At 43.6% G+C, this 24,722-nt stretch overlaps 1 protein-coding gene across 1 annotated transcript; it reads right to left on the bottom strand.

Annotated features, from left to right (window-relative positions):
• Positions 1–1,801: 1,801 nt before the first annotated feature.
• Positions 1,802–22,694, bottom strand: fbxl22 (F-box and leucine-rich repeat protein 22). Its single transcript, XM_071405124.1, has 2 exons — positions 22,100–22,694; positions 1,802–3,069 (listed from the first exon to the last, which is right to left on the bottom strand). Exons 1-2 carry the CDS (start codon positions 22,489–22,491, stop codon positions 2,712–2,714), a joined length of 750 nt encoding a protein of 249 aa, XP_071261225.1. The 5' UTR covers positions 22,492–22,694; the 3' UTR covers positions 1,802–2,711.
• Between the last annotated feature and the right edge of the window lie 2,028 nt (positions 22,695–24,722).

A 24,722-nucleotide genomic window follows, 5' to 3' on the forward strand; every position in this document is an offset into this window, starting at 1 on the left:
GTAGGCCTTGAAATACATCCACAGGTACACCTCCATTTGACTCAAATTATGTCAATTAGCCTATCAGAAGCTTGTAACGCCATGACATCATTTTCTGGAATTTTCCAAGCTGTTTAGGCACAGTCAACTTAGTGTATGTAAACTTCTGACCCACTGGAAATGAAACAGTGAATTCTAAGTGAAATAATCTGTCTGTAAACAATTGTTGGAAAAATGACTTGTGTCATGCACGAAGTAGATGTCCTAACCGACTTGCCAAAACTATAGTTTAATGTGGAGTGGTTGAAAAACGAGTTTTAATGACTCCAACATAAGTTTATGTAAACTCCCGACATCAACTGTACATTGCAATTATTCTCGAATGATGTGTGATCATGATGTGCAAAGGATTAGAATTTCAATGATTATAGTTATAGACTGTGTGTAGTGAATCCATTTCGTCTTTCCCGCTCTCTCAGTCCCCACCCTTTCCTTTGTCCACCAAGAAGTCATATCGGTTTAGCCCACTCTACTACTACTAGATTTTCCCTATCATTTTTAGTAACCAATATCTACTGTTCATTTGTGATGCATTTCTGTGATTATTTAGTAAGTAAATAAATAATTAAGCCTATTTGTATATTTGTATATTGCATAATGGAAACTAGGGTTTGTGCAGGTAACCAAGAATTTTACGAGAACTGATGAGGCAATTAATAATTCATGAATAAAAGACTAATTGATCAGATATTAAAATATCACTCCTCAGTAAAAGGCACAGGACAGCCCGCTTACAGTTTGCCAAAAGGCACCTAAAGGACTCTCAGACCATGAGAAACAAGATTCTCTGGTCTGATGAAACCAAGACTGAACTCTTTGGCCTGAATGCCAAGCATCACATCTGCGTTATGTCTGGAGGAAACCTGGCACCATCCCACGGTGATGCATGGTGGTGGCAACATCATTCTGTGGGGATGTTTTTCAGCGGCAGGGACTGGGAGACTAGTCAGGAACGAGGGAAAGATGAACAGAGCAAAGTACAGAGAGGTCCTTGATGAAAACCTGATTCAGAGCGCTCAGAACCTCAGACTGGGGTGAAGGTTCACTTTCCAACAGGACAACGACCCTAAGCACACAGCCAAGACAACGCAGGAGTGGCTTCGGGACAAGACTCTGGATGTCTTTGAGTGGCCCAGCTAGCGTCCGGACTTGAACACGATCGAACATCTCTGGAGACCTGAAAATAGCTGTGCAGCGACGCTCCCCATCCAACCTGACAGAGCTTGAGAGGATCTGCAGAGAAGAATGTGAGAAACTCCCCAGATACAGGTGTGCCAAGCTTGTAGTGTCATACCCAAGAAGACTCGAGGCTGTAATCGCTGCCAAAGGTGCTTCAACAAAGTACTGAGTAAAGGGTCTGAATACTTATGTAAATGTGATATTTCAGTTGATTTATTTCTAAAAACCTGTTTCTGCTTTGTCATTGTGGGGTATTGTGATGTCATTATGGGGTATTGTGATGTCATTATGGGGTATTGTGTGTAGATTGGTGAGGGAAAAAACTATTTCCCTCCCCTTGACCCCTCCCCCTCCTCCCCTGGCCCTCTCCCCCCACTCCCCATGCCCTCTCCCCCTCCTCCCCTGGCCCTCTCCCCCTCCTCCCCATGCCCTCTCCCCCTCCTCCCCTGGCCCTCTCCCCCTCCTCCCCATGCCCTCTCCCCCTCCTCCCCATGCCCTCTCCCCCTCCTCCCCTTGCCCTCTCCCCCTCCTCCCCATGCCCTCTCCTCCCCATGCCCTCTCCCCCTCCTCCCCTGGCGTTTATATAACATTGAGAGAGACAGGCTTACATTCAGTTAGTGACCTCAACTGTGTCATCCACAGTTAGTGTTCAATAAAACAAACCATCAAATCTCAGTATAAAACCCAACCACACAAAAAGTATAAAACACCTCAAATAAAAATCTGTATAAAGTCAAAAAATTCATAATAATTGGCACTTTAAATTCAAAACCGAAACTATTTTTGCTCCAATCAATAAGTCTGAAGTCCAAAACAAGTCAACATTAACCCTCCCATTCACCTTCAGGCATTTCAACACTGCCTCCTAGTGGTGAAACTATGGGCTGTGTCCCAAATATTCCCTACATAATATTCCCTACATAATGCATTACTATTTACCAGAGCTCAATGGGCCCTTGTCAAAAGTAGTGCACTATAATAGGGAATAGGGTGCCATTTGAGAAGCAGATGTCTGTGGTCATCAGGATAACAGCAGAACCTTCTGCAGTCCATATTGGGTTCTGATCATCAGGATAACAGCAGAACCTTCTACAGTCCATATTGGGTTCTGGTCATCAGGATAACAGCAGAACCTTCTACAGTCCATATTGGGTTCTGGTCATCAGGATAACAGCAGAACCTTCTGCAGTCCATATTGGGTTCTGATCATCAGGATAACAGCAGAACCTTCTGCAGTCCATATTGGGTTCTGGTCATCAGGATAACAGCAGAACCTTCTGCAGTCCATATTGGGTTCTGGTCTAAAGTAGTGCACTACAAAGGGAAAAGGGAGCCATTTGGGACACAGCCATAGCCTCTCATCATGAGAACTGCAGGACCTTCTGCAGCAGTAGGTTGTCTCCCAAATGGCACACTAGTCGTAAATAGCTCCCTATTCCCTATGTAGTGCACTCCTTTTAACCAGGGCCCATAGAGACACAGGCGTAGTGTCATCAGGAGAACATTAGGACCTTCTGCATAAGTCTCCGTCTGAGTGGTAGCTGCGTCCTCTTGTCCGGTTTACTATCAGCTATCATCCCTGCGCTCCTCTCAGCGGTCAGCCTAATGTCCGGCCGTCTTTCCCTGACCGTCTCCAGCCCTGCCTGGGTAACGTTACGGCAGAAGTCCACTGTGACCTGGTGGAGCCCGGCCCCGTGGAGCACCAGGGCCTGCAGGGTAAGATCTGTGATCCGGACACAGTTCTCCAGACGGAGGGAGCGGAGTCGACTGCAGCTCTGCAGAACACAGATCACTTCCTGGTCTGAGATATGCCCGCAGCCAGACAGGGTCAGGGACAGCAGGTTAGGACACCTGGAGAAAGGAAGGATCATGTATATTTAACATTTGAGTAATTTAGCAGGTGTTCATAAAGAGAGACTTACAGTTAGTGCATACATCTTCAGATAGCTAGGTGAGACAACCACATATCACAGTCATAGTTAGTGCATTCATCTTCAGATAGCTAGGTGAGACAACCACATATCACAGTCATAGTCAGTACATTCATCTTCAGATAGCTAGGTGGGACAACCACATATCACAGTCATAGTCAGTACATTCATCTTCAGATAGCTAGGTGAGACAACCACATATCACAGTCATAGTCAGTACATTCATCTTCAGATAGCTAGGTGGGACAACCACATATCACAGTCATAGTCAGTACATTCATCTTCAGATAGCTAGGTGAGACAACCACATATCACAGTCATAGTCAGTACATTCATCTCCAGATAGCTAGGTGAGACAACCACATATCACAGTCATAGTCAGTACATTCATCTACAGATAGCTAGGTGAGACAACCACATATCACAGTCATAGTCAGTACATTCATCTTCAGATAGCTAGGTGGGACAACCACATATCACAGTCATAGTCAGTACATTCATCTACAGATAGCTAGGTGAGACAACCACATATCACAGTCATAGTCAGTACATTCATCTACAGATAGCTAGGTGAGACAACCACATATCACAGTCATAGTCAGTACATTCATCTACAGATAGCTAGGTGGGACAACCACATATCACAGTCATAGTCAGTACATTCATCTTCAGATAGCTGGGTGAGACAACCACATATCACAGTCATAGTCAGTACATTCATCTCCAGATAGCTAGGTGGGACAACCACATATCACAGTCATAGTCAGTACATTCATCTTCAGATAGCTAGGTGAGACAACCACATATCACAGTCATAGTCAGTACATTCATCTCCAGATAGCTAGGTGGGACAACCACATATCACAGTCATAGTCAGTACATTCATCTTCAGATAGCTAGGTGAGACAACCACATATCACAGTCATAGTCAGTACATTCATCTTCAGATAGCTAGGTGAGACAACCACATATCACAGTCATAGTCAGTACATTCATCTTCAGATAGCTAGGTGAGACAACCACATATCACAGTCATAGTCAGTACATTCATCTCCAGATAGCTAGGTGAGACAACCACATATCACAGTCATAGTCAGTACATTCATCTTCAGATAGCTAGGTGGGACAACCACATATCACAGTCAGTACATTCATCTCCAGATAGCTGGGTGGGACAACCACATATCACAGTCATAGTCAGTACATTCATCTACAGATAGCTAGGTGAGACAACCACATATCACAGTCATAGTCAGTACATTCATCTACAGATAGCTGGGTGGGACAACCACATATCACAGTCATAGTCAGTACATTCATCTTCAGATAGCTAGGTGAGACAACCACATATCACAGTCATAGTCAGTACATTCATCTCCAGATAGCTAGGTGGGACAACCACATATCACAGTCAGTACATTCATCTCCAGATAGCTAGGTGGGACAACCACATATCACAGTCATAGTCAGTACATTCATCTTCAGATAGCTAGGTGGGACAACCACATATCACAGTCAGTACATTCATCTCCAGATAGCTAGGTGGGACAACCACATATCACAGTCATAGTCAGTACATTCATCTCCAGATAGCTAGGTGAGACAACCACATATCACAGTCATAGTCAGTACATTCATCTACAGATAGCTGGGTGGGACAACCACATATCACAGTCATAGTCAGTACATTCATCTTCAGATAGCTAGGTGAGACAACCATATATCACAGTCATAGTCAGTACATTCATCTCCAGATAGCTAGGTGGGACAACCACATATCACAGTCATAGTCAGTACATTCATCTACAGATAGCTGGGTGGGACAACCACATATCACAGTCATAGTCAGTACATTCATCTCCAGATAGCTAGGCGGGACAACCACATATCACAGTCATAGTCAGTACATTCATCTCCAGATAGCTAGGTGAGACAACCACATATCACAGTCATAGTCAGTACATTCATCTTCAGATAGCTAGGTGAGACAACCATATATCACAGTCATAGTCAGTACATTCATCTTCAGATAGCTAGGTGAGACAACCATATATCACAGTCATAGTCAGTACATTCATCTCCAGATAGCTAGGTGGGACAACCACATATCACAGTCATAGTCAGTACATTCATCTACAGATAGCTGGGTGGGACAACCACATATCACAGTCATAGTCAGTACATTCATCTACAGATAGCTGGGTGGGACAACCACATATCACAGTCATAGTCAGTACATTCATCTTCAGATAGCTAGGTGAGACAACCATATATCACAGTCATAGTCAGTACATTCATCTCCAGATAGCTAGGTGAGACAACCACATATCACAGTCATAGTCAGTACATTCATCTCCAGGTAGCTAGGTGGGACAACCACATATCACAGTCATAGTCAGTACATTCATCTCCAGGTAGCTAGGTGGGACAACCACATATCACAGTCATAGTCAGTACATTCATCTCCAGGTAGCTAGGTGGGACAACCACATATCACAGTCAGTACATTCATCTCCAGGTAGCTAGGTGAGACAACCACATATCACAGTCATAGTCAGTACATTCATCTCCAGGTAGCTAGGTGGGACAACCACATATCACAGTCAGTACATGTTCTCCTCAATTAAGAAGGTATCAGAAAAGTTAGTGCTAGAAGGAAAAGTGTGTGGTTATAAAGCATACATAACATTATCTACAGTAGCAGTCAAAGACCTGGAGGGAGGACAAGAGACCAGGTTAAAGCTGGTATTAAACTAACAAGACCTGGAGGGAGGGAGGACAAGAGACCAGGTTAAGGCTGGTACTAAACTAACAAGACCTGGAGGGAGGAAGGACAAGAGACCAGGTTAAGGCTGGTACTAAACTAACAAGACCTGGAGGGAGGAAGGACAAGAGACCAGGTTAAGGCTGGTACTAAACTAACAAGACCTGGAGGAAGGAAGGACAAGAGACCAGGTTAAGGCTGCTACTAAACTAACAAGACCTGGAGGAAGGAAGGACAAGAGACCAGGTTAAGGCTGCTACTAAACTAACAAGACCTGGAGGAAGGAAGGACAAGAGACCAGGTTAAGGCTGGTACTAAACTAACAAGACCTGGAGGAAGGACAAGAGACCAGGTTAAGGCTGCTACTAAACTAACAAGACCTGGAGGAAGGAAGGACAAGAGACCAGGTTAAGGCTGCTACTAAACTAACAAGACCTGGAGGAAGGAAGGACAAGAGACCAGGTTAAGGCTGGTACTAAACTAACAAGACCTGGAGGAAGGACAAGAGACCAGGTTAAGGCTGGTACTAAACTAACAAGACCTGGAGGGAGGAAGGACAAGAGACCAGGTTAAGGCTGCTACTAAACTAACAAGACCTGGAGGGAGGAAGGACAAGAGACCAGGTTAAGGCTGGTACTAAACTAACAAGACCTGGGGGAAGGAAGGACAAGAGACCAGGTTAAGGCTGGTACTAAACTAACAAGACCTGGAGGGAGGAAGGACAAGAGACCAGGTTAAGGCTGGTACTAAACTAACAAGACCTGGAGGGAGGAAGGACAAGAGACCAGGTTAAGGCTGGTATTAAACTAACAAGACCTGGAGGGAGGAAGGACAAGAGACCAGGTTAAGGCTGGTACTAAACTAACAAGACCTGGAGGAAGGACAAGAGACCAGGTTAAGGCTGGTACTAAACTAACAAGACCTGGAGGGAGGAAGGACAAGAGACCAGGTTAAGGCTGGTACTAAACTAACAAGACCTGGAGGAAGGAAGGACAAGAGACCAGGTTAAGGCTGGTACTAAACTAACAAGACCTGGAGGAAGGACAAGAGACCAGGTTAAGGCTGGTACTAAACTAACAAGACCTGGAGGAAGGAAGGACAAGAGACCAGGTTAAGGCTGGTACTAAACTAACAAGACCTGGAGGAAGGAAGGACAAGAGACCAGGTTAAGGCTGGTACTAAACTAACAAGACCTGGAGGGAGGACAAGAGACCAGGTTAAGGCTGCTACTAAACTAACAAGACCTGGAGGAAGGAAGGACAAGAGACCAGGTTAAGGCTGGTACTAAACTAACAAGACCTGGAGGAAGGAAGGACAAGAGACCAGGTTAAGGCTGCTACTAAACTAACAAGACCTGGAGGAAGGAAGGACAAGAGACCAGGTTAAGGCTGCTACTAAACTAACAAGACCTGGAGGGAGGAAGGACAAGAGACCAGGTTAAGGCTGGTACTAAACTAACAAGACCTGGGGGAAGGACAAGAGACCAGGTTAAGGCTGCTACTAAACTAACAAGACCTGGGGGAAGGACAAGAGACCAGGTTAAGGCTGGTACTAAACTAACAAGACCTGGAGGAAGGACTGTCTCTCCTGTATCTAGAAGATAAAATAAAGTGTCTCTCCTGTATCTAGAAGATAAAATAAAGCTGAGGAAATATCTATATTTTTTTGCACATATTTAAACCCTTATTTTTGCTGTCACAAAACTATTCCATACATTTGTCCGGGTCACCTTCAGCAGAGTCCCGTGGCACTTGGGGGGGTCGTTGAGGACCACGGAGAACACCATGGTGTTTGTGAGAGCCTCCCCATTCCACAGTGAGGTCATATCAGTTTGTAGCCCAAACGGTCTGGACGTTTCAGACAGAGGTTACAGCATTAGACTGCATCAGAGGAGTCCCGTTGGGGTTGTGGGGTCGTTGAGCAAAACAGCCTAACCGGTCGGACGCTACAGACGTTTTTTTGTGAAAAGACCTATTTATTTTCGGGATGTCTGAAGGTCTGACAAACAGCACTGTAGCGCGGAAGGCCTACGTTTTTTCTTCTTATGTAACTTAGATTGACACAAGGGTGTTGTCAATAGACTCTTAAGGCTGTTAAGCGATGGTCGGTCCTTGAAAAGCACTATATAAATACATTCTTATAATATTACACTGAACAACACATACACAGTGCCTTCGGAAAGTATTCAGACCGCCTTTTGACATTTTGTTACGTTACAGCCTTATTCTAAAAGGGATTAAATCAATGTTTTTCCTCATCAATCTACACACAACCCCCCATAATGACATCACAACCCCCCATAATGACATCACAACCCTCCATAATGACATCACAACCCCCCATTAATGACATCACAACCCCCCATAATGACATCACAACCCTTCATACTGACATCACAACCCCCCATAATGACATCACAACCCCCCATAATGACAAAGTGATTTTTTTCAAACAAAATGTACTGAAAATATGAAACAGAAATACCAAATTCACTATGACAGAGCTCCAGAGTTCCTCTGTGGAGATGGGAGAACCTTCCAGAAAGACAACCATCTCTGCAGCACTCCACCAACCAGGCCTTCATGGTAGTGGCCAGACGGAAGCTATTCCTCACTAAAAGGACACGACAGCCTGCTTGGAGTTTTCCAAAAAGGCACCTAAATATTCTCTGATCTAATGAAACCAAGATTGATCTCTTTGGCCTGAATGTCAAGTGTCACATTTGGAGGAAACCTGGCACCATCCCTATGGTGAAGCATGGTGGTGGCAGTATCATGCTGTGGGGATGTTTTTCAGCGGCAGGGACTGGGAGACTAGTCAGGATCAAAAGAAAGCTGAACGGAGCAAAGTACAGAGAGATCCTTGATGAAAACCTGCTCCAGAGCACTCAGGACCTCAGACTGGTGTGAAGGTTCACCTTCCAACAGGACAACGACCCTAAGCACACAGCCAAGACAACGCAGGAGTGGCTTCGGGAAAACTCTCTGAATGTCCTTGAGTGGCCCAGCCAGAGCCCGGATTTGAACCCAATCGAACATCTCTGGAGACCTGAAAATAGCTGTGCAGCGACGCTCCCCATCCAACCTGACAGAGCTTGAGAGGATCTGCAGAGAAGAATGGGAGAAACTCCCCAAATACAGGTGTGCCAAGCTGGTAGCGCCAAACCCAAGAAGACACGAGGCTGTAATCACTGCCAAAGGTGCTTCAACAGAGTACTGAGTAAATGGTCTGCATACAGTACTTATGTAAATGTGATATTTCAGTTGTTTTGTTAATACATTTGATAACATTTCTAAAGGCCTGTTTTTGATTTGTCTACGGTGGGCTGTTATTAAAGGGTGTTCTACAGTGGGCTGTTATTAAAGGGTGTTCTACAGTGGGCTGTTATTAAAGGGTGTTCTACGGTGGGCTGTTATTAAAGGGTGTTCTACGGTGGGCTGTTATTAAAGGGTGTTCTACGGTGGGCTGTTATTAAAGGGTGTTCTACAGTGGGCTGTTATTAAAGGGTGTTCTACGGTGGGCTGTTATTAAAGGGTGTTCTACAGTGGGCTGTTATTAAAGGGTGTTCTACGGTGGGCTGTTATTAAAGGGTGTTCTACGGTGGGCTGTTATTAAAGGGTGTTCTACGGTGGGCTGTTATTAAAGGGTGTTCTACAGTGGGCTGTTATTAAAGGGTGTTCTACAGTGGGCTGTTATTAAAGGGTGTTCTACGGTGGGCTGTTATTAAAGGGTGTTCTACGGTGGGCTGTTATTAAAGGGTGTTCTACAGTGGGCTGTTATTAAAGGGTGTTCTACGGTGGGCTGTTATTAAAGGGTGTTCTACGGTGGGCTGTTATTAAAGGGTGTTCTACGGTGGGCTGTTATTAAAGGGTGTTCTACGGTGGGCTGTTATTAAAGGGTGTTCTACGGTGGGCTGTTATTAAAGGGTGTTCTACGGTGGGCTGTTATTAAAGGGTGTTCTACAGTGGGCTGTTATTAAAGGGTGTTCTACGGTGGGCTGTTATTAAAGGGTGTTCTACAGTGGGCTGTTATTAAAGGGTGTTCTACAGTGGGCTGTTATTAAAGGGTGTTCTACGGTGGGCTGTTATTAAAGGGTGTTCTACAGTGGGCTGTTATTAAAGGGTGTTCTACAGTGGGCTGTTATTAAAGGGTGTTCTACAGTGGGCTGTTATTAAAGGGTGTTCTACAGTGGGCTGTTATTAAAGGGTGTTCTACAGTGGGCTGTTATTAAAGGGTGTTCTACGGTGGGCTGTTATTAAAGGGTGTTCTACAGTGGGCTGTTATTAAAGGGTGTTCTACGGTGGGCTGTTATTAAAGGGTGTTCTACAGTGGGCTGTTATTAAAGGGTGTTCTACAGTGGGCTGTTATTAAAGGGTGTTCTACGGTGGGCTGTTATTAAAGGGTGTTCTACGGTGGGCTGTTATTAAAGGGTGTTCTACGGTGGGCTGTTATTAAAGGGTGTTCTACGGTGGGCTGTTATTAAAGGGTGTTCTACAGTGGGCTGTTATTAAAGGGTGTTCTACGGTGGGCTGTTATTAAAGGGTGTTCTACGGTGGGCTGTTATTAAAGGGTGTTCTACAGTGGGCTGTTATTAAAGGGTGTTCTACAGTGGGCTGTTATTAAAGGGTGTTCTACAGTGGGCTGTTATTAAAGGGTGTTCTACGGTGGGCTGTTATTAAAGGGTGTTCTACAGTGGGCTGTTATTAAAGGGTGTTCTACGGTGGGCTGTTATTAAAGGGTGTTCTACGGTGGGCTGTTATTAAAGGGTGTTCTACGGTGGGCTGTTATTAAAGGGTGTTCTACAGTGGGCTGTTATTAAAGGGTGTTCTACAGTGGGCTGTTATTAAAGGGTGTTCTACAGTGGGCTGTTATTAAAGGGTGTTCTACAGTGGGCTGTTATTAAAGGGTGTTCTACAGTGGGCTGTTATTAAAGGGTGTTCTACAGTGGGCTGTTATTAAAGGGTGTTCTACGGTGGGCTGTTATTAAAGGGTGTTCTACGGTGGGACAACCACATATCATAGTCAGTACATTCATCTCCAGGTAGCTAGGTGGGACAACCACATATCACAGTCATAGTCAGTACATTCATCTCCAGGTAGCTAGGTGGGACAACCACATATCACAGTCATAGTCAGTACATTCATCTTCAGATAGCTAGGTGGGACAACCACATATCACAGTCAGTACATGTTCTCCTCAATTAAGAAGGTATCAGAAAAGTTAGTGCTAGAAGGAAAAGTGTGTGGTTATAAAGCATACATAACATTATCTACAGTAGCAGTCAAAGACCTGGAGGGAGGACAAGAGACCAGGTTAAGGCTGGTATTAAACTAACAAGACCTGGAGGGAGGGAGGACAAGAGACCAGGTTAAGGCTGGTATTAAACTAACAAGACCTGGAGGAAGGACAAGAGACCAGGTTAAGGCTGGTACTAAACTAACAAGACCTGGGGGGAGGAAGGACAAGAGACCAGGTTAAGGCTGGTACTAAACTAACAAGACCTGGAGGGAGGAAGGACAAGAGACCAGGTTAAGGCTGGTACTAAACTAACAAGACCTGGAGGGAGGAAGGACAAGAGACCAGGTTAAGGCTGCTACTAAACTAACAAGACCTGGAGGAAGGACAAGATACCAGGTTAAGGCTGCTACTAAACTAACAAGACCTGGAGGGAGGAAGGACAAGAGACCAGGTTAAGGCTGGTACTAAACTAACAAGACCTGGAGGAAGGAAGGACAAGAGACCAGGTTAAGGCTGGTATTAAACTAACAAGACCTGGAGGGAGGAAGGACAAGAGACCAGGTTAAGGCTGGTACTAAACTAACAAGACCTGGAGGAAGGACAAGAGACCAGGTTAAGGCTGCTACTAAACTAACAAGACCTGGAGGGAGGAAGGACAAGAGACCAGGTTAAGGCTGGTACTAAACTAACAAGACCTGGAGGAAGGAAGGACAAGAGACCAGGTTAAGGCTGGTATTAAACTAACAAGACCTGGAGGGAGGAAGGACAAGAGACCAGGTTAAGGCTGGTACTAAACTAACAAGACCTGGAGGAAGGACAAGAGACCAGGTTAAGGCTGCTACTAAACTAACAAGACCTGGAGGGAGGAAGGACAAGAGACCAGGTTAAGGCTGGTACTAAACTAACAAGACCTGGAGGGAGGAAGGACAAGAGACCAGGTTAAGGCTGGTACTAAACTAACAAGACCTGGAGGAAGGAAGGACAAGAGACCAGGTTAAGGCTGGTATTAAACTAACAAGACCTGGAGGGAGGAAGGACAAGAGACCAGGTTAAGGCTGGTACTAAACTAACAAGACCTGGAGGAAGGACAAGAGACCAGGTTAAGGCTGCTACTAAACTAACAAGACCTGGAGGGAGGAAGGACAAGAGACCAGGTTAAGGCTGGTACTAAACTAACAAGACCTGGAGGAAGGAAGGACAAGAGACCAGGTTAAGGCTGGTATTAAACTAACAAGACCTGGAGGGAGGAAGGACAAGAGACCAGGTTAAGGCTGGTACTAAACTAACAAGACCTGGAGGAAGGACAAGAGACCAGGTTAAGGCTGCTACTAAACTAACAAGACCTGGAGGGAGGAAGGACAAGAGACCAGGTTAAGGCTGCTACTAAACTAACAAGACCTGGGGGAAGGACAAGAGACCAGGTTAAGGCTGGTACTAAACTAACAAGACCTGGAGGAAGGACTGTCTCTCCTGTATCTAGAAGATAAAATAAAGTGTCTCTCCTGTATCTAGAAGATAAAATAAAGCTGAGGAAATATCTATATTTTTTTGCACATATTTAAACCCTTATTTTTGCTGTCACAAAACTACTCCATACATTTGTCCGGGTCACCTTCAGCAGAGTCCCGTGGCACTTGGGGGGGTCGTTGAGGACCACGGAGAACACCATGGTGTTTGTGAGAGCCTCCCCATTCCACAGTGATGTCATATCAGTTTGTAGCCCAAACGGTCTGGACGTTTCAGACAGAGGTTGCAGCATTAGACTGCATCAGAGGAGTCCCGTTGGGGTTGTGGGGTCGTAGAGCAAAACAGCCTAACCGGTCGGACGCTACAGACGGTTTTTTGTGAAAAGACCTATTTATTTTCGGGATGTCTGAAGGTCTGACAAACAGCACTGTAGCACGGAAGGCCTACATAGGCGGATGATTGAGATGGAGCCCATGCAAAAACAAAACGTTTTTTCTTCTTATGTAACTTAGATTGACACAAGGGTGTTGTCAATAGACTCTTAAGGCTGTTAAGCGATGGTCGGTCCTTGAAAAGCACTATATAAATACATTGTATTAATATTACACTGAACAACACATACACAGTTCCTTCGGAAAGTATTCAGACCGCCTTTTGACATTTTGTTACGTTACAGCCTTATTCTAAAAGGGCTTAAATCAATGTTTTTCCTCATCAATCTACACACAACCCCCATTAATGACATCACAACCCCCCATTAATGACATCACAACCCCCCATAATGACATCACAACCCCCCATACTGACATCACAACCCCCCATAATGACATCACAACCCCCCATAATGGCATCACAACCCCCCATAATGACATCACAACCCCCATAATGACAAAGTAAAAAAAAATTTAAACAAAATGTACTAAAAATATAAAACAGAAATACCAAATTCACTACGACAGAGCTCCAGAGTTCCTCTGTGGGGATGGGAGAGCCTTCCAGAAAGACAACCGTCTCTGCAGCACTCCACCAATCAGGCCTTTATGGTAGAGTGGCCAGACGGAAGCTATTCCTCACTAAAAGGACACGACAGCCTGCTTGGAGTTTGCCAAAAAGGCACCTATATATTCTTTGATCTAATGAAACCAAGATTGATCTCTTTGGCCTGAATGCCAAGTGTCACATTTGGAGGAAACCTGGCACCATCCCTATGGTGAAGCATGGTGGTGGCAGTATCATGCTGTGGGGATGTTTTTCAGCGGCAGGGACTGGGAGACTAGTCAGGATCAAAAGAAAGCTGAACGGAGCAAAGTACAGAGAGATCCTTGATGAAAACCTGCTCCAGAGCACTCAGACTGGTGTGAAGGTTCACCTTCCAACAGGACAACGACCCTATGCACACAGCCAAGACAACGCAGGAGTGGCTTCGGGAAAACTCTCTGAATGTCCTTGAGTAAAATGCTAACCTCCCTGTTATTGTAATGGTGAGAGGTTAGCATGTCTTGGTGTTATGATATAAAATGCTAACCTCCCTGTTATTGTAATGGTGAGAGGTTAGCATGTCTTGTTGGTATGATATAAAATGCTAACCTCCCCTGTTATTGTAATGGTGAGAGGTTAGCATGCCTTGTGGGTATGATATAAAATGCTAACCTCCCCTGTTATTGTTATGGTGAGAGGTTAGCATGTCTTGGTGTTATGATATAAAATGCTAACCTCCCCTGTTATTGTAATGGTGAGAGGTTAGCATGTCTTGGGGGTATGATATAAAATGCTAACCTCCCCTGTTATTGGTAATGGTGAGAGGTTAGCATGCCTTGTGGGTATGATATAAAATGCTAACCTCCCTGTTATTGTAATGGTGAGAGGTTAGCATGTCTTGGGGTTATGATATAAAATGCTAACCTCCCTGTTATTGTAATGGTGAGAGGTTAGCATGTCTTGGTGTTATGATATAAAATGCTAACCTCCCTGTTATTGTAATGGTGAGAGGTTAGCATGTCTTGTTGGTATGATATAAAATGCTAACCTCCCCTGTTATTGTAATGGTGAGATGTTAGCATGCCTTGTGGGTATGATATAAAATGCTAACCTCCCTTGTTATTGTAATGGTGAGAGGTTAGCATGTCTTGGGGGTATGATATAAAATGCTAACCTCCCCTGTTATTGGTAATGGTGAGAGGTTAGCATGCCTTGTGGGTATGATATAAAATGCTAACCTCCCCTGTTATTGGTAATGGTGAGAGGTTAGCATGCCTTGTGGGTATGATATAAAATGCTAACCTCCCCTGTTATTGGTAATGGTGAGAGGTTAGCATGCCTTGTGGGTATGATATAAAATGCTAACCTCCCTGTTCTTGTAATGGTGAGAGGTTAGCATGTCTTGGGGTTATGATATAAAATGCTAACCTCCCTGTTATTGTAATGGTGAGAGGTTAGCATGTCTTGGTGTTATGATATAAAATGCTAACCTCCCTGTTATTGTAATGGTGAGAGGTTAGCATGTCTTGTTGGTATGATATAAAATGCTAACCTCCCCTGTTATTGTAATGGTGAGAGGTTAGCATGCCTTGTGGGTATGATATAAAATGCTAACCTCCCCTGTTATTGTTATGGTGAGAGGTTAGCATGTCTTGGTGTTATGATATAAAATGCTAACCTCCCCTGTTATTGTAATGGTGAGAGGTTAGCATGTCTTGGGGGTATGATATAAAATGCTAACCTCCCCTGTTATTGGTAATGGTGAGAGGTTAGCATGCCTTGTGGGTATGATATAAAATGCTAACCTCCCTGTTATTGTAATGGTGAGAGGTTAGCATGTCTTGGGGTTATGATATAAAATGCTAACCTCCCTGTTATTGTAATGGTGAGAGGTTAGCATGTCTTGGTGTTATGATATAAAATGCTAACCTCCCTGTTATTGTAATGGTGAGAGGTTAGCATGTCTTGTTGGTATGATATAAAATGCTAACCTCCCCTGTTATTGTAATGGTGAGATGTTAGCATGCCTTGTGGGTATGATATAAAATGCTAACCTCCCTTGTTATTGTAATGGTGAGAGGTTAGCATGTCTTGGGGGTATGATATAAAATGCTAACCTCCCCTGTTATTGGTAATGGTGAGAGGTTAGCATGCCTTGTGGGTATGATATAAAATGCTAACCTCCCCTGTTATTGGTAATGGTGAGAGGTTAGCATGCCTTGTGGGTATGATATAAAATGCTAACCTCCCCTGTTATTGGTAATGGTGAGAGGTTAGCATGCCTTGTGGGTATGATATAAAATGCTAACCTCCCTGTTATTGTAATGGTGAGAGGTTAGCATGTCTTGGGGTTATGATATAAAATGCTAACCTCCCTGTTATTGTAATGGTGAGAGGTTAGCATGTCTTGGTGTTATGATATAAAATGCTAACCTCCCTGTTATTGTAATGGTGAGAGGTTAGCATGTCTTGTTGGTATGATATAAAATGCTAACCTCCCCTGTTATTGTAATGGTGAGATGTTAGCATGCCTTGTGGGTATGATATAAAATGCTAACCTCCCTTGTTATTGTAATGGTGAGAGGTTAGCATGTCTTGGGGGTATGATATAAAATGCTAACCTCCCCTGTTATTGGTAATGGTGAGAGGTTAGCATGCCTTGTGGGTATGATATAAAATGCTAACCTCCCCTGTTATTGGTAATGGTGAGAGGTTAGCATGCCTTGTGGGTATGATATAAAATGCTAACCTCCCCTGTTATTGGTAATGGTGAGAGGTTAGCATGTCTTGGGGTTATGATATAAAATGCTAACCTCCCTGTTATTGTAATGGTGAGAGGTTAGCATGTCTTGAGGGTATGATATAAAATGCTAATCTCCCTGTTATTGTAATGGTGAGAGGTTAGCATGTCTTGAGGGTATGATATAAAATGCTAACCTCCCCTGTTATTGTAATGGTGAGAGGTTAGCATGTCTTAGGGGTTAGAATATTTGTGAGTCTAACTTTCTCACGCATCATTATTGACGATTCATTCAGGATTATCCGTAACCACGGTAGCTTCCACATGAATGTATTATTGTGCTATTCTAACATTATATTCTAACATTATATTCTGTGTACAAAAAGTGCTGTAGTTTCTAAACAGTTCACCCAATATGGATGAAAATGCCCTGAAATGAAAGCTAACAGTCTGCACTTCAACCCCATATTCATTGTGTCTTTTAAAAATCCAAAGTGATGGAGTACAGAGCCCAAACAAATTGTCACTGTCCCAATACTTCTGGAGATCACTGTGTTTTTTTCTGTTATATTGTGTTTTTATCAGACGTTCTTCTCTAGGGGGTTGAAAAGGATTTATCTTACAGGCAACACTCCCCTCGGTCATCTCACAGCTGTGACCTCAACAACCTTCAGGACAGAAAAACATTACCACTTAAGACAATGAGCCCTGTAGAGACCAGACAGATACTCAGTAACTGTAGCAAGACCAGCTCACCTGGGATGTCAGGAGGCTAGACAGCAGCTGTTGCTCCTCCAACATACCGACAACCTGTTCCTGCTAGTCTAGTCAGGAGACAGTGTCCTGAGGGGAGCCCCTGTGTTTCTCTCAGAGAGTGTGTGTGAGAGAAACAGACAGTAATTGATGGCAGCAGCAGTAGGATGTACATAATGTTTCTGCCACCGTCTCTTATGACCGAAAAGAGCTTCTGGATATCAGGACAACGATGACTCACCTCGTGCTGGACGAAGATTTTTTCTTTAACGAGTCGGACGCGAAGGATTTCCTCCAGACACCCGACAAGGCCCAAATCCCATCATTCACATGAAGAAGAGACGGAGATATCAGGGACGTAGGTCGGGGGTGCCTTGTAAGGATCCGACGACAAGTGGGTAATCTGCCTCTGCCGTCAGTCCTATTAGCCAACGTACAATCATTGGATAACAAAATGGACGAGCTATGATCACAAATATCCTAGCAACGGGACAATAAAAACTGTAATATCTTATGTTTCACCAAGTTGTGGCTGAACGACAACATGGATAACATACAGCTGGCTGGGTTTTCGGTCCATCGGCAAGATGGAACAGCTGCCTCCGGTAAGACAAGGGGTGGTGGTCTGTGTATATTTGTAAACAGCTGGTGCACGAAATCCAATACTAACGAAGTAATACGTATGGCCCAGTACATCACTGGGGCCAAGCTTCCTGCCATCCAGGACCTCTATACCAGGCGGTGTCAGAGGAAGGCCCTACAAATTGTCAAAAAGACTCCAGCCACCCTAGTCATTGACTGTTCTCTCTGCTACCGCACGGCAAGCGGTACCAGAGCACCAAGTCTAGGTCCAAAAGGCTTCTTAACAGCTTCTACCCCCAAGCCACAAGACTCATGAACAGCTAATGGCTAACTGGACTATTTGCATCGGAAATGGACAGCTCATGGTGCTGAAAGTCAGCAAATTCCATAATTTAAACCGTTTTCATTTTAATTCGACTTTACTATCAACAAGAGGGCTCTCTATAGTCAAGAGGAAGAAAATTCTAACTTTCTTCAAAAAGGTTCCAATTGCAAATTTTACAAGATACATTTATCTGCAACAGAGCTAAACTGAAGAGAGACTCTGGGGGTTTAATGTTCTTCTTTTAGTTCAAACAGAAGAGGCACTGCCCCAGTCCTATCTGACCACGCCCCAGTCCTATCTGACCACGCCCCAGTCCTATCTGACCACGCCCCAGTCCTATCTGACCACGCCCCAGTCCTATCTGACCACGCCCCAGTCCTATCTGACCACGCCCCAGTCCTATCTGACCACGCCCCAGTCCTATCTGACCACGCCCCAGTCCTATCTGACCACGCCCCAGTCCTATCTGACCACGCCCCAGTCCTATCTGACCACGCCCCAGTCATATCTGACCTTGATATCTGACATAGCTGTCATCAAGGCAAAGGGTGGCTATTTGAAGAATCTCAAATATAAAACATATTTTGATTTCTTTAACACGTTTTTAGTACCTACATGATTCCATGTGTTATTTCATAGTTTTAATGTCTTCACTATTATTCTACAATGTAGAATTTTTTTTATAAAAACCCTTGAATGAGTAGGTGTTCTAAAACGTTTTACTGGTAGTGTATAAGTCAATTTGTCCTACTTTTGGGGACTACGTACCAAAAGTGCTGTAATTTCGAAACAATTGGGAATCGCCTGCTCGTCTTTCTGCAACTTGCCTGCCAATGCATGCATTGTCCCAACCAAGCACCCAAGCTAACGGGCTAAAGTTGGCTAGCTTGCTGGCTAGCTACTTCCAGACACAAATGAGAGAACAGCTAACTCTGACCATTTTACCGGCCATAGCAGAGCTGGTTACATGTTATCTAGAGTGTTGGTGACTAACTATTACAGTTTTTACTCGCCGTAGCAGAGCTGGTTAGGCTGTTTACATGTTATATTCCTAGCACGCAGTGATTACATCAAGCTTGTGACTCTAGAAACTTATTGGATGCATTTGCTGTTTGTTTTGGTTGTGTTTCAGATTATTTTGTGCCCAACAAAAATTAACACTAAATAATGTAGTGTGTCATTTTGGAGTCACTTACTGTAAAAAATAACACAATAATGTGGATGCTACCATGGTTACGGAAGGTCCTGAATGAATTGGGAATAATGATGAGTGAGAAAGTTAGAGGCATAAATATCAGATCCTGAGCGCTCTAGAGCAGGTTTTCGTCAAAGATCTCTGTACTTTGCTCCGTTGATCTTTCGCTCGATCCTGACTAGTCTCCCAGTCCCGTCCGCTGAAAAACATGCCCACAGCATGATGCTGCCACCACCAGGCTTTACCGTACGGATGGTGCCAGGTTTCCTCCAGACGTGACGGTTGGAATTCAGACCAGAGAATCTTGTTTCTCATCGTCTGAGAGTCTTTAGGAGCTCTATGGACAATTCCTTCCACCTTATGGCTTGGTTTTTGCTCTGACATGCACTGTCAACTGTGGGACCTTATATAGACAGGTGTGTGCATTTCCAAATCATGTCCAATCAATTGAATTTACAACAGTTGGACTCCAATCAAGTTGTAGAAACATCTCAAGGATGATCAATGGAAACAGGATGTGTCTGAGCTCAATTTCGAGTCTCATAGCAAAGGGTCTGAATACAGTATGTTTTTTTTATTTTTAATAAATTCATAAACATTTCTAAAAATCTGTTTTAGCTTTGTCATTATGAGGTATTGTGATGTCATTATGGGGTATTGTGATGTCATTATGGGGTATTGTGATGTCATTATGGGGTATTGTGATGTCATTATGGGGTATTGTGATGTCATTATGGGGTATTGTGATGTCATTATGAGGTATTGTGATGTCATTATGGGGTATTGTGATGTCATTATGAGGTATTGTGATGTCATTATGGGGTATTGTGATGTCATTATGAGGTATTGTGAGTAGATTGATGAGGATCTTTATTTAATCCATTTTAGAATAAGGCTGTTACGTAACAAAAAGTGGAAAAAGTCAAGGGGTCTGAATACTTTCCGAATGCACTGGATGTAAACAGAAACACAGGTTAACATATACAGACAGAAATACAGGTTAACATATACAGACAGAAACACAGGTTAACATATACAGACAGAAACACAGGTTAACATATACAGACAGAAACACAGGTTAACATATACAAACAGAAACACAGGTTAACATATACAAACAGAAACACAGGTTAACATATTCAGACAGAAACACAGGTTAACATATACAGACAGAAACACAGGTAAACAGAAACACAGGTTAACATATACAAACAGAAACACAGGTTAACATATACAGACAGAAACACAGGTAAACAGAAACACAGGTTAACATATTCAGACAGAAACACAGGTTAACATATACAGACAGAAACACAGGTTAACATATACAGACAGAAACACAGGTAAACAGAAACACAGGTTAACATATACAGACAGAAACACAGGTAAACAGAAACACAGGTTAACATATACAAAGAGAAACACAGGTTAACATATACAAACAGAAACACAGGTTAACATATTCAGACAGAAACACAGGTTAACATATACAGACAGAAACACAGGTTAACATATACAAAGAGAAACACAGGTTAACATATACAGACAGAAACACAGGTTAACAGAAACAGACAGAAACACAGGTTAACATATACAGACAGAAACACAGGTTAACATATTCAGACAGAAACACAGGTTAACATATACAGACAGAAACACAGGTTAACATATACAAAGAGAAACACAGGTTAACATATACAGACAGAAACACAGGTTAACAGAAACAGACAGAAACACAGGTTAACATATACAGACAGAAACACAGGTTAACATATACAGACAGAAACACAGGTTAACATATACAGACAGAAACACAGGTTAACATATACAAACAGAAACACAGGTTAACATATACAAACAGAAACACAGGTTAACATATACAAACAGAAACACAGGTTAACATATACAGACAGAAACACAGGTTAACATATACAGACAGAAACACAGGTTAACATATACAAACAGAAACACAGGTTAACATATACAGACAGAAACACAGGTTAACATATACAGACAGAAACACAGGTTAACATATACAGACAGAAACACAGGTAAACAGAAACACAGGTTAACATATACAAACAGAAACACAGGTTAACATATACAGACAGAAACACAGGTTAACATATACAGACAGAAACACAGGTTAACATATACAAACAGAAACACAGGTTAACATATACAGACAGAAACACAGGTTAACATATACAGACAGAAACACAGGTTAACATATACAAACAGAAACACAGGTAAACAGAAACACAGGTTAACATATACAGACAGAAACACAGGTTAACATATACAGACAGAAACACAGGTTAACATATACAGACAGAAACACAGGTAAACAGAAACACAGGTTAACATATACAGACAGAAACACAGGTTAACATATACAGACAGAAACACAGGTAAACAGAAACACAGGTTAACATATACAGACAGAAACACAGGTAAACAGAAACACAGGTTAACATATACAAACAGAAACACAGGTTAACATATACAGACAGAAACACAGGTTAACATATACAGACAGAAACACAGGTTAACATATACAAACAGAAACACAGGTTAACATATACAGACAGAAACACAGGTTAACATATACAAACAGAAACACAGGTTAACATATACAAACAGAAACACAGGTTAACATATACAGACAGAAACACAGGTTAACATATACAGACAGAAACACAGGTTAACATATACAAACAGAAACACAGGTTAACATATACAGACAGAAACACAGGTTAACATATACAGACAGAAACACAGGTTAACATATACAGACAGAAACACAGGTAAACAGAAACACAGGTTAACATATACAGACAGAAACACAGGTTAACATATACAGACAGAAATACAGGTTAACATATACAAGCAGACATATTTACTTACATGGTACAGACACGTTCTAGGAAGCTGCTGACCAGACTCTCATGTTTGCTACAGAGATCCTTCTGGAACTGATTCTTCATCCAGTCCTCTATGTTACAGACCTTGACCCTGGTGCTGTGCCAGGTGACCGCCAGATAGCGCAGCGACGGTCCTAACACGTAGTTCTCTCTCCTCAGCTCAGAGGGGGAGCGGAACAAGAGCAGTGACCACAGCCTGGGGTCCAGGTAGACCTCTCTGAGGCGATGGCAGGTCAGGGAGAAAGACCTACAACTGTCTTTATCCAGGTAGGAGAGGAGGTGGAGGAGACACTCCTGGTTCAACTGGGTGATGGTGAGGTCCGTAGTGGGCTGGATGAGCTTGGTGGTGCTGGCGTCCATGGTTGAAGGCTGCATGGTGAGGAGACGCCGGCAGACAGACACAGAAAGACTGGCTGACCAGGTGCCGATGGACAGACACAGAAAGACTGGCTGACCAGGCTCCGATGGACAGACAGAAAGACTGGCTGACCAGGCTCTGATGGACAGACACAGAAAGACTGGCTGACCAGGCTCCGATGGACAGACAGAAAGACTGGCTGACCAGGCTCTGATGGACAGACACAGAAAGACTGGCTGACCAGGCTCTGATGGACAGACAGAAAGACTGGCTGACCAGGCTCCGATGGACAGACACAGAAAGACTGGCTGACCAGGCTCCGATGGACAGAGAGAGGAAAAAGAGAGGCCTCGTCTGATCCTCGAGTCTCCAAAGCTTACCACTGACCAGCTGTCACCAGGCTACTATGAGGCAGCAGCAAATCGACTGTATTGTCCTGCCTGGATATATGATGCCTTCTCAGCACAGGCTGAGAGCTTGGAGCAGGGTGGGGGGCTGGAGGGTAACACAGTTGCTGCTGGTCATATAAGGCTGTGGAATGGAGGTTCATTTGGGAGGTGGAGGACAACTGTTTGGTGGAGCTGTCAGAGATAGAAGTGTGTGAGCTAAGACACACACTCCCTCTGTCAGACACAGACACACACTCCCTCTGTCAGACACAGACACACGGGCATAGACCCACACGAACCCCTCTCTCCCATCTGTCAACCTGTTGCCTCCGCAGGTTCTGGCTCTCTGGACAGGGACAGATGTTTACACTAGTGTAGAGGCCCAGAATCTCAAATACATACATCAGCCTGAACATACACCTCAAATAGAAACATACTGTTCACTGGACGTGCTACCTTGTCCCGGACCTGCTGTTTTCAACTCTCTCTCTCTACCGCACCTGCTGTCTCTAACTCTGAATGATCGGCTATGAAAAGCCAACTGACATTTACTCCTGAGGTGCTGACTTGCTGCACCCTCTACAACTACTGTGATTATTATTATTTGACCATGCTGGTCATTTATGAACATTTGAACATCTTGGCCATGTTCTGTTATAATCTCCACCCAGCCAGAAGAGGACTGGGCACCCCTCATAGCCTGGTTCCTCTCTAGGTTTCTTCCTAGGTTTTGGCCTTTCTAGGGAGTTTTTCCTAGCCACCGTGCTTCTACACCTGCATTGCTTGCTGTTTGGGGTTTTAGGCTGGGTTTCTGTACAGCACTTTTAGATATCAGCTGATGTAAGAAGGGCTTCATAAATACATTTTATTTATTGGTTGAAACATACATCAGCCTGAACAGATACACTACTGGTCAAAAGTTTGTACACACCTACTCATTCAAGGGTTTTTCTTTATTTTTTACTATTTTCTACATTCCTCATCAATAAATATTTCCTAACGAATTCAGAATTTAATAATTTAATTTAATATAGCCTACTTATTCCTCAACCGGATCAAGGACATGATGGTAATTATTTTAATTGTCTAAGGAATCTATCTGGGGCTTACACTCTCGAAAATCGCGTCTGCCGCTTGTAAAAACATCCTTACCCTAAACCTTAAACTATAACCCTTAACCATTTAGATTGAGGTAAGGACATCCCAAGGATCCAGAATAGCACTGCGAAAGCCTATGGGACTACTCTAGCCGACAGAAAGCCATGGACAACTCTTACTGGTTGTCTGTTTAGGCTACTGGGAACACAGTCTGTGATTGGCTAACAACATTTAGCTCTGTATAGGGGGAGACGAGATAACATACCACGAGGTGTTGAGGGGAAAGACAGATTACCTACAGATTGGACAGTCTTTTCTAGGCCTTTAGAGATTAACAGGAAATACACAAGCCAGAGACTACACTATATGTGGCTACACCGGACTGTCGACCTGCACGGGGAAAACGCTACAATTCCAACGTTTTAGTAATATAAATATCAACTATTCACCTTATGACTTTCATTAACACGCAGACGTTGGTACGGCGTTGGTACTGTATGACACGGTAGTTACAGTGAGGCGTCATGTAGACGTTGGTACGGCGTTGGTACTGTATGACACGGTAGTTACAGTGAGGCGTCATGTAGACGTCAGTACGGCGTTGGTACTGTATGACACGGTAGTTACAGTGAGGCGTCATGTAGACGTTGGTACGGCGTTGGTACTGTATGACACGGTAGTTACAGTGAGGCGTCATGTAGACGTTGGTACGGCGTTGGTACTGTATGACACGGTAGTTACAGTGAGGCGTCATGTAGACG

This window comes from Salvelinus alpinus, chromosome 6 (genome assembly GCF_045679555.1).
Source record: "Salvelinus alpinus chromosome 6, SLU_Salpinus.1, whole genome shotgun sequence".
In the NCBI taxonomy this organism is placed as follows: Eukaryota; Metazoa; Chordata; class Actinopteri; order Salmoniformes; family Salmonidae; genus Salvelinus; species Salvelinus alpinus.

Coding starts and splice junctions, on each gene's coding strand:
- fbxl22 (XM_071405124.1), bottom strand. CDS start 22,491: ATGCAGCCTTCAACCATGGACGCCAGCACCACCAAGCTCATCCAGCCC. Junction 3,070..22,099: donor CTAGAACGTGTCTGTACCAT/GTAAGTAAATAT, acceptor TCCTTTCTCCAG/GTGTCCTAACCTGCTGTCCC.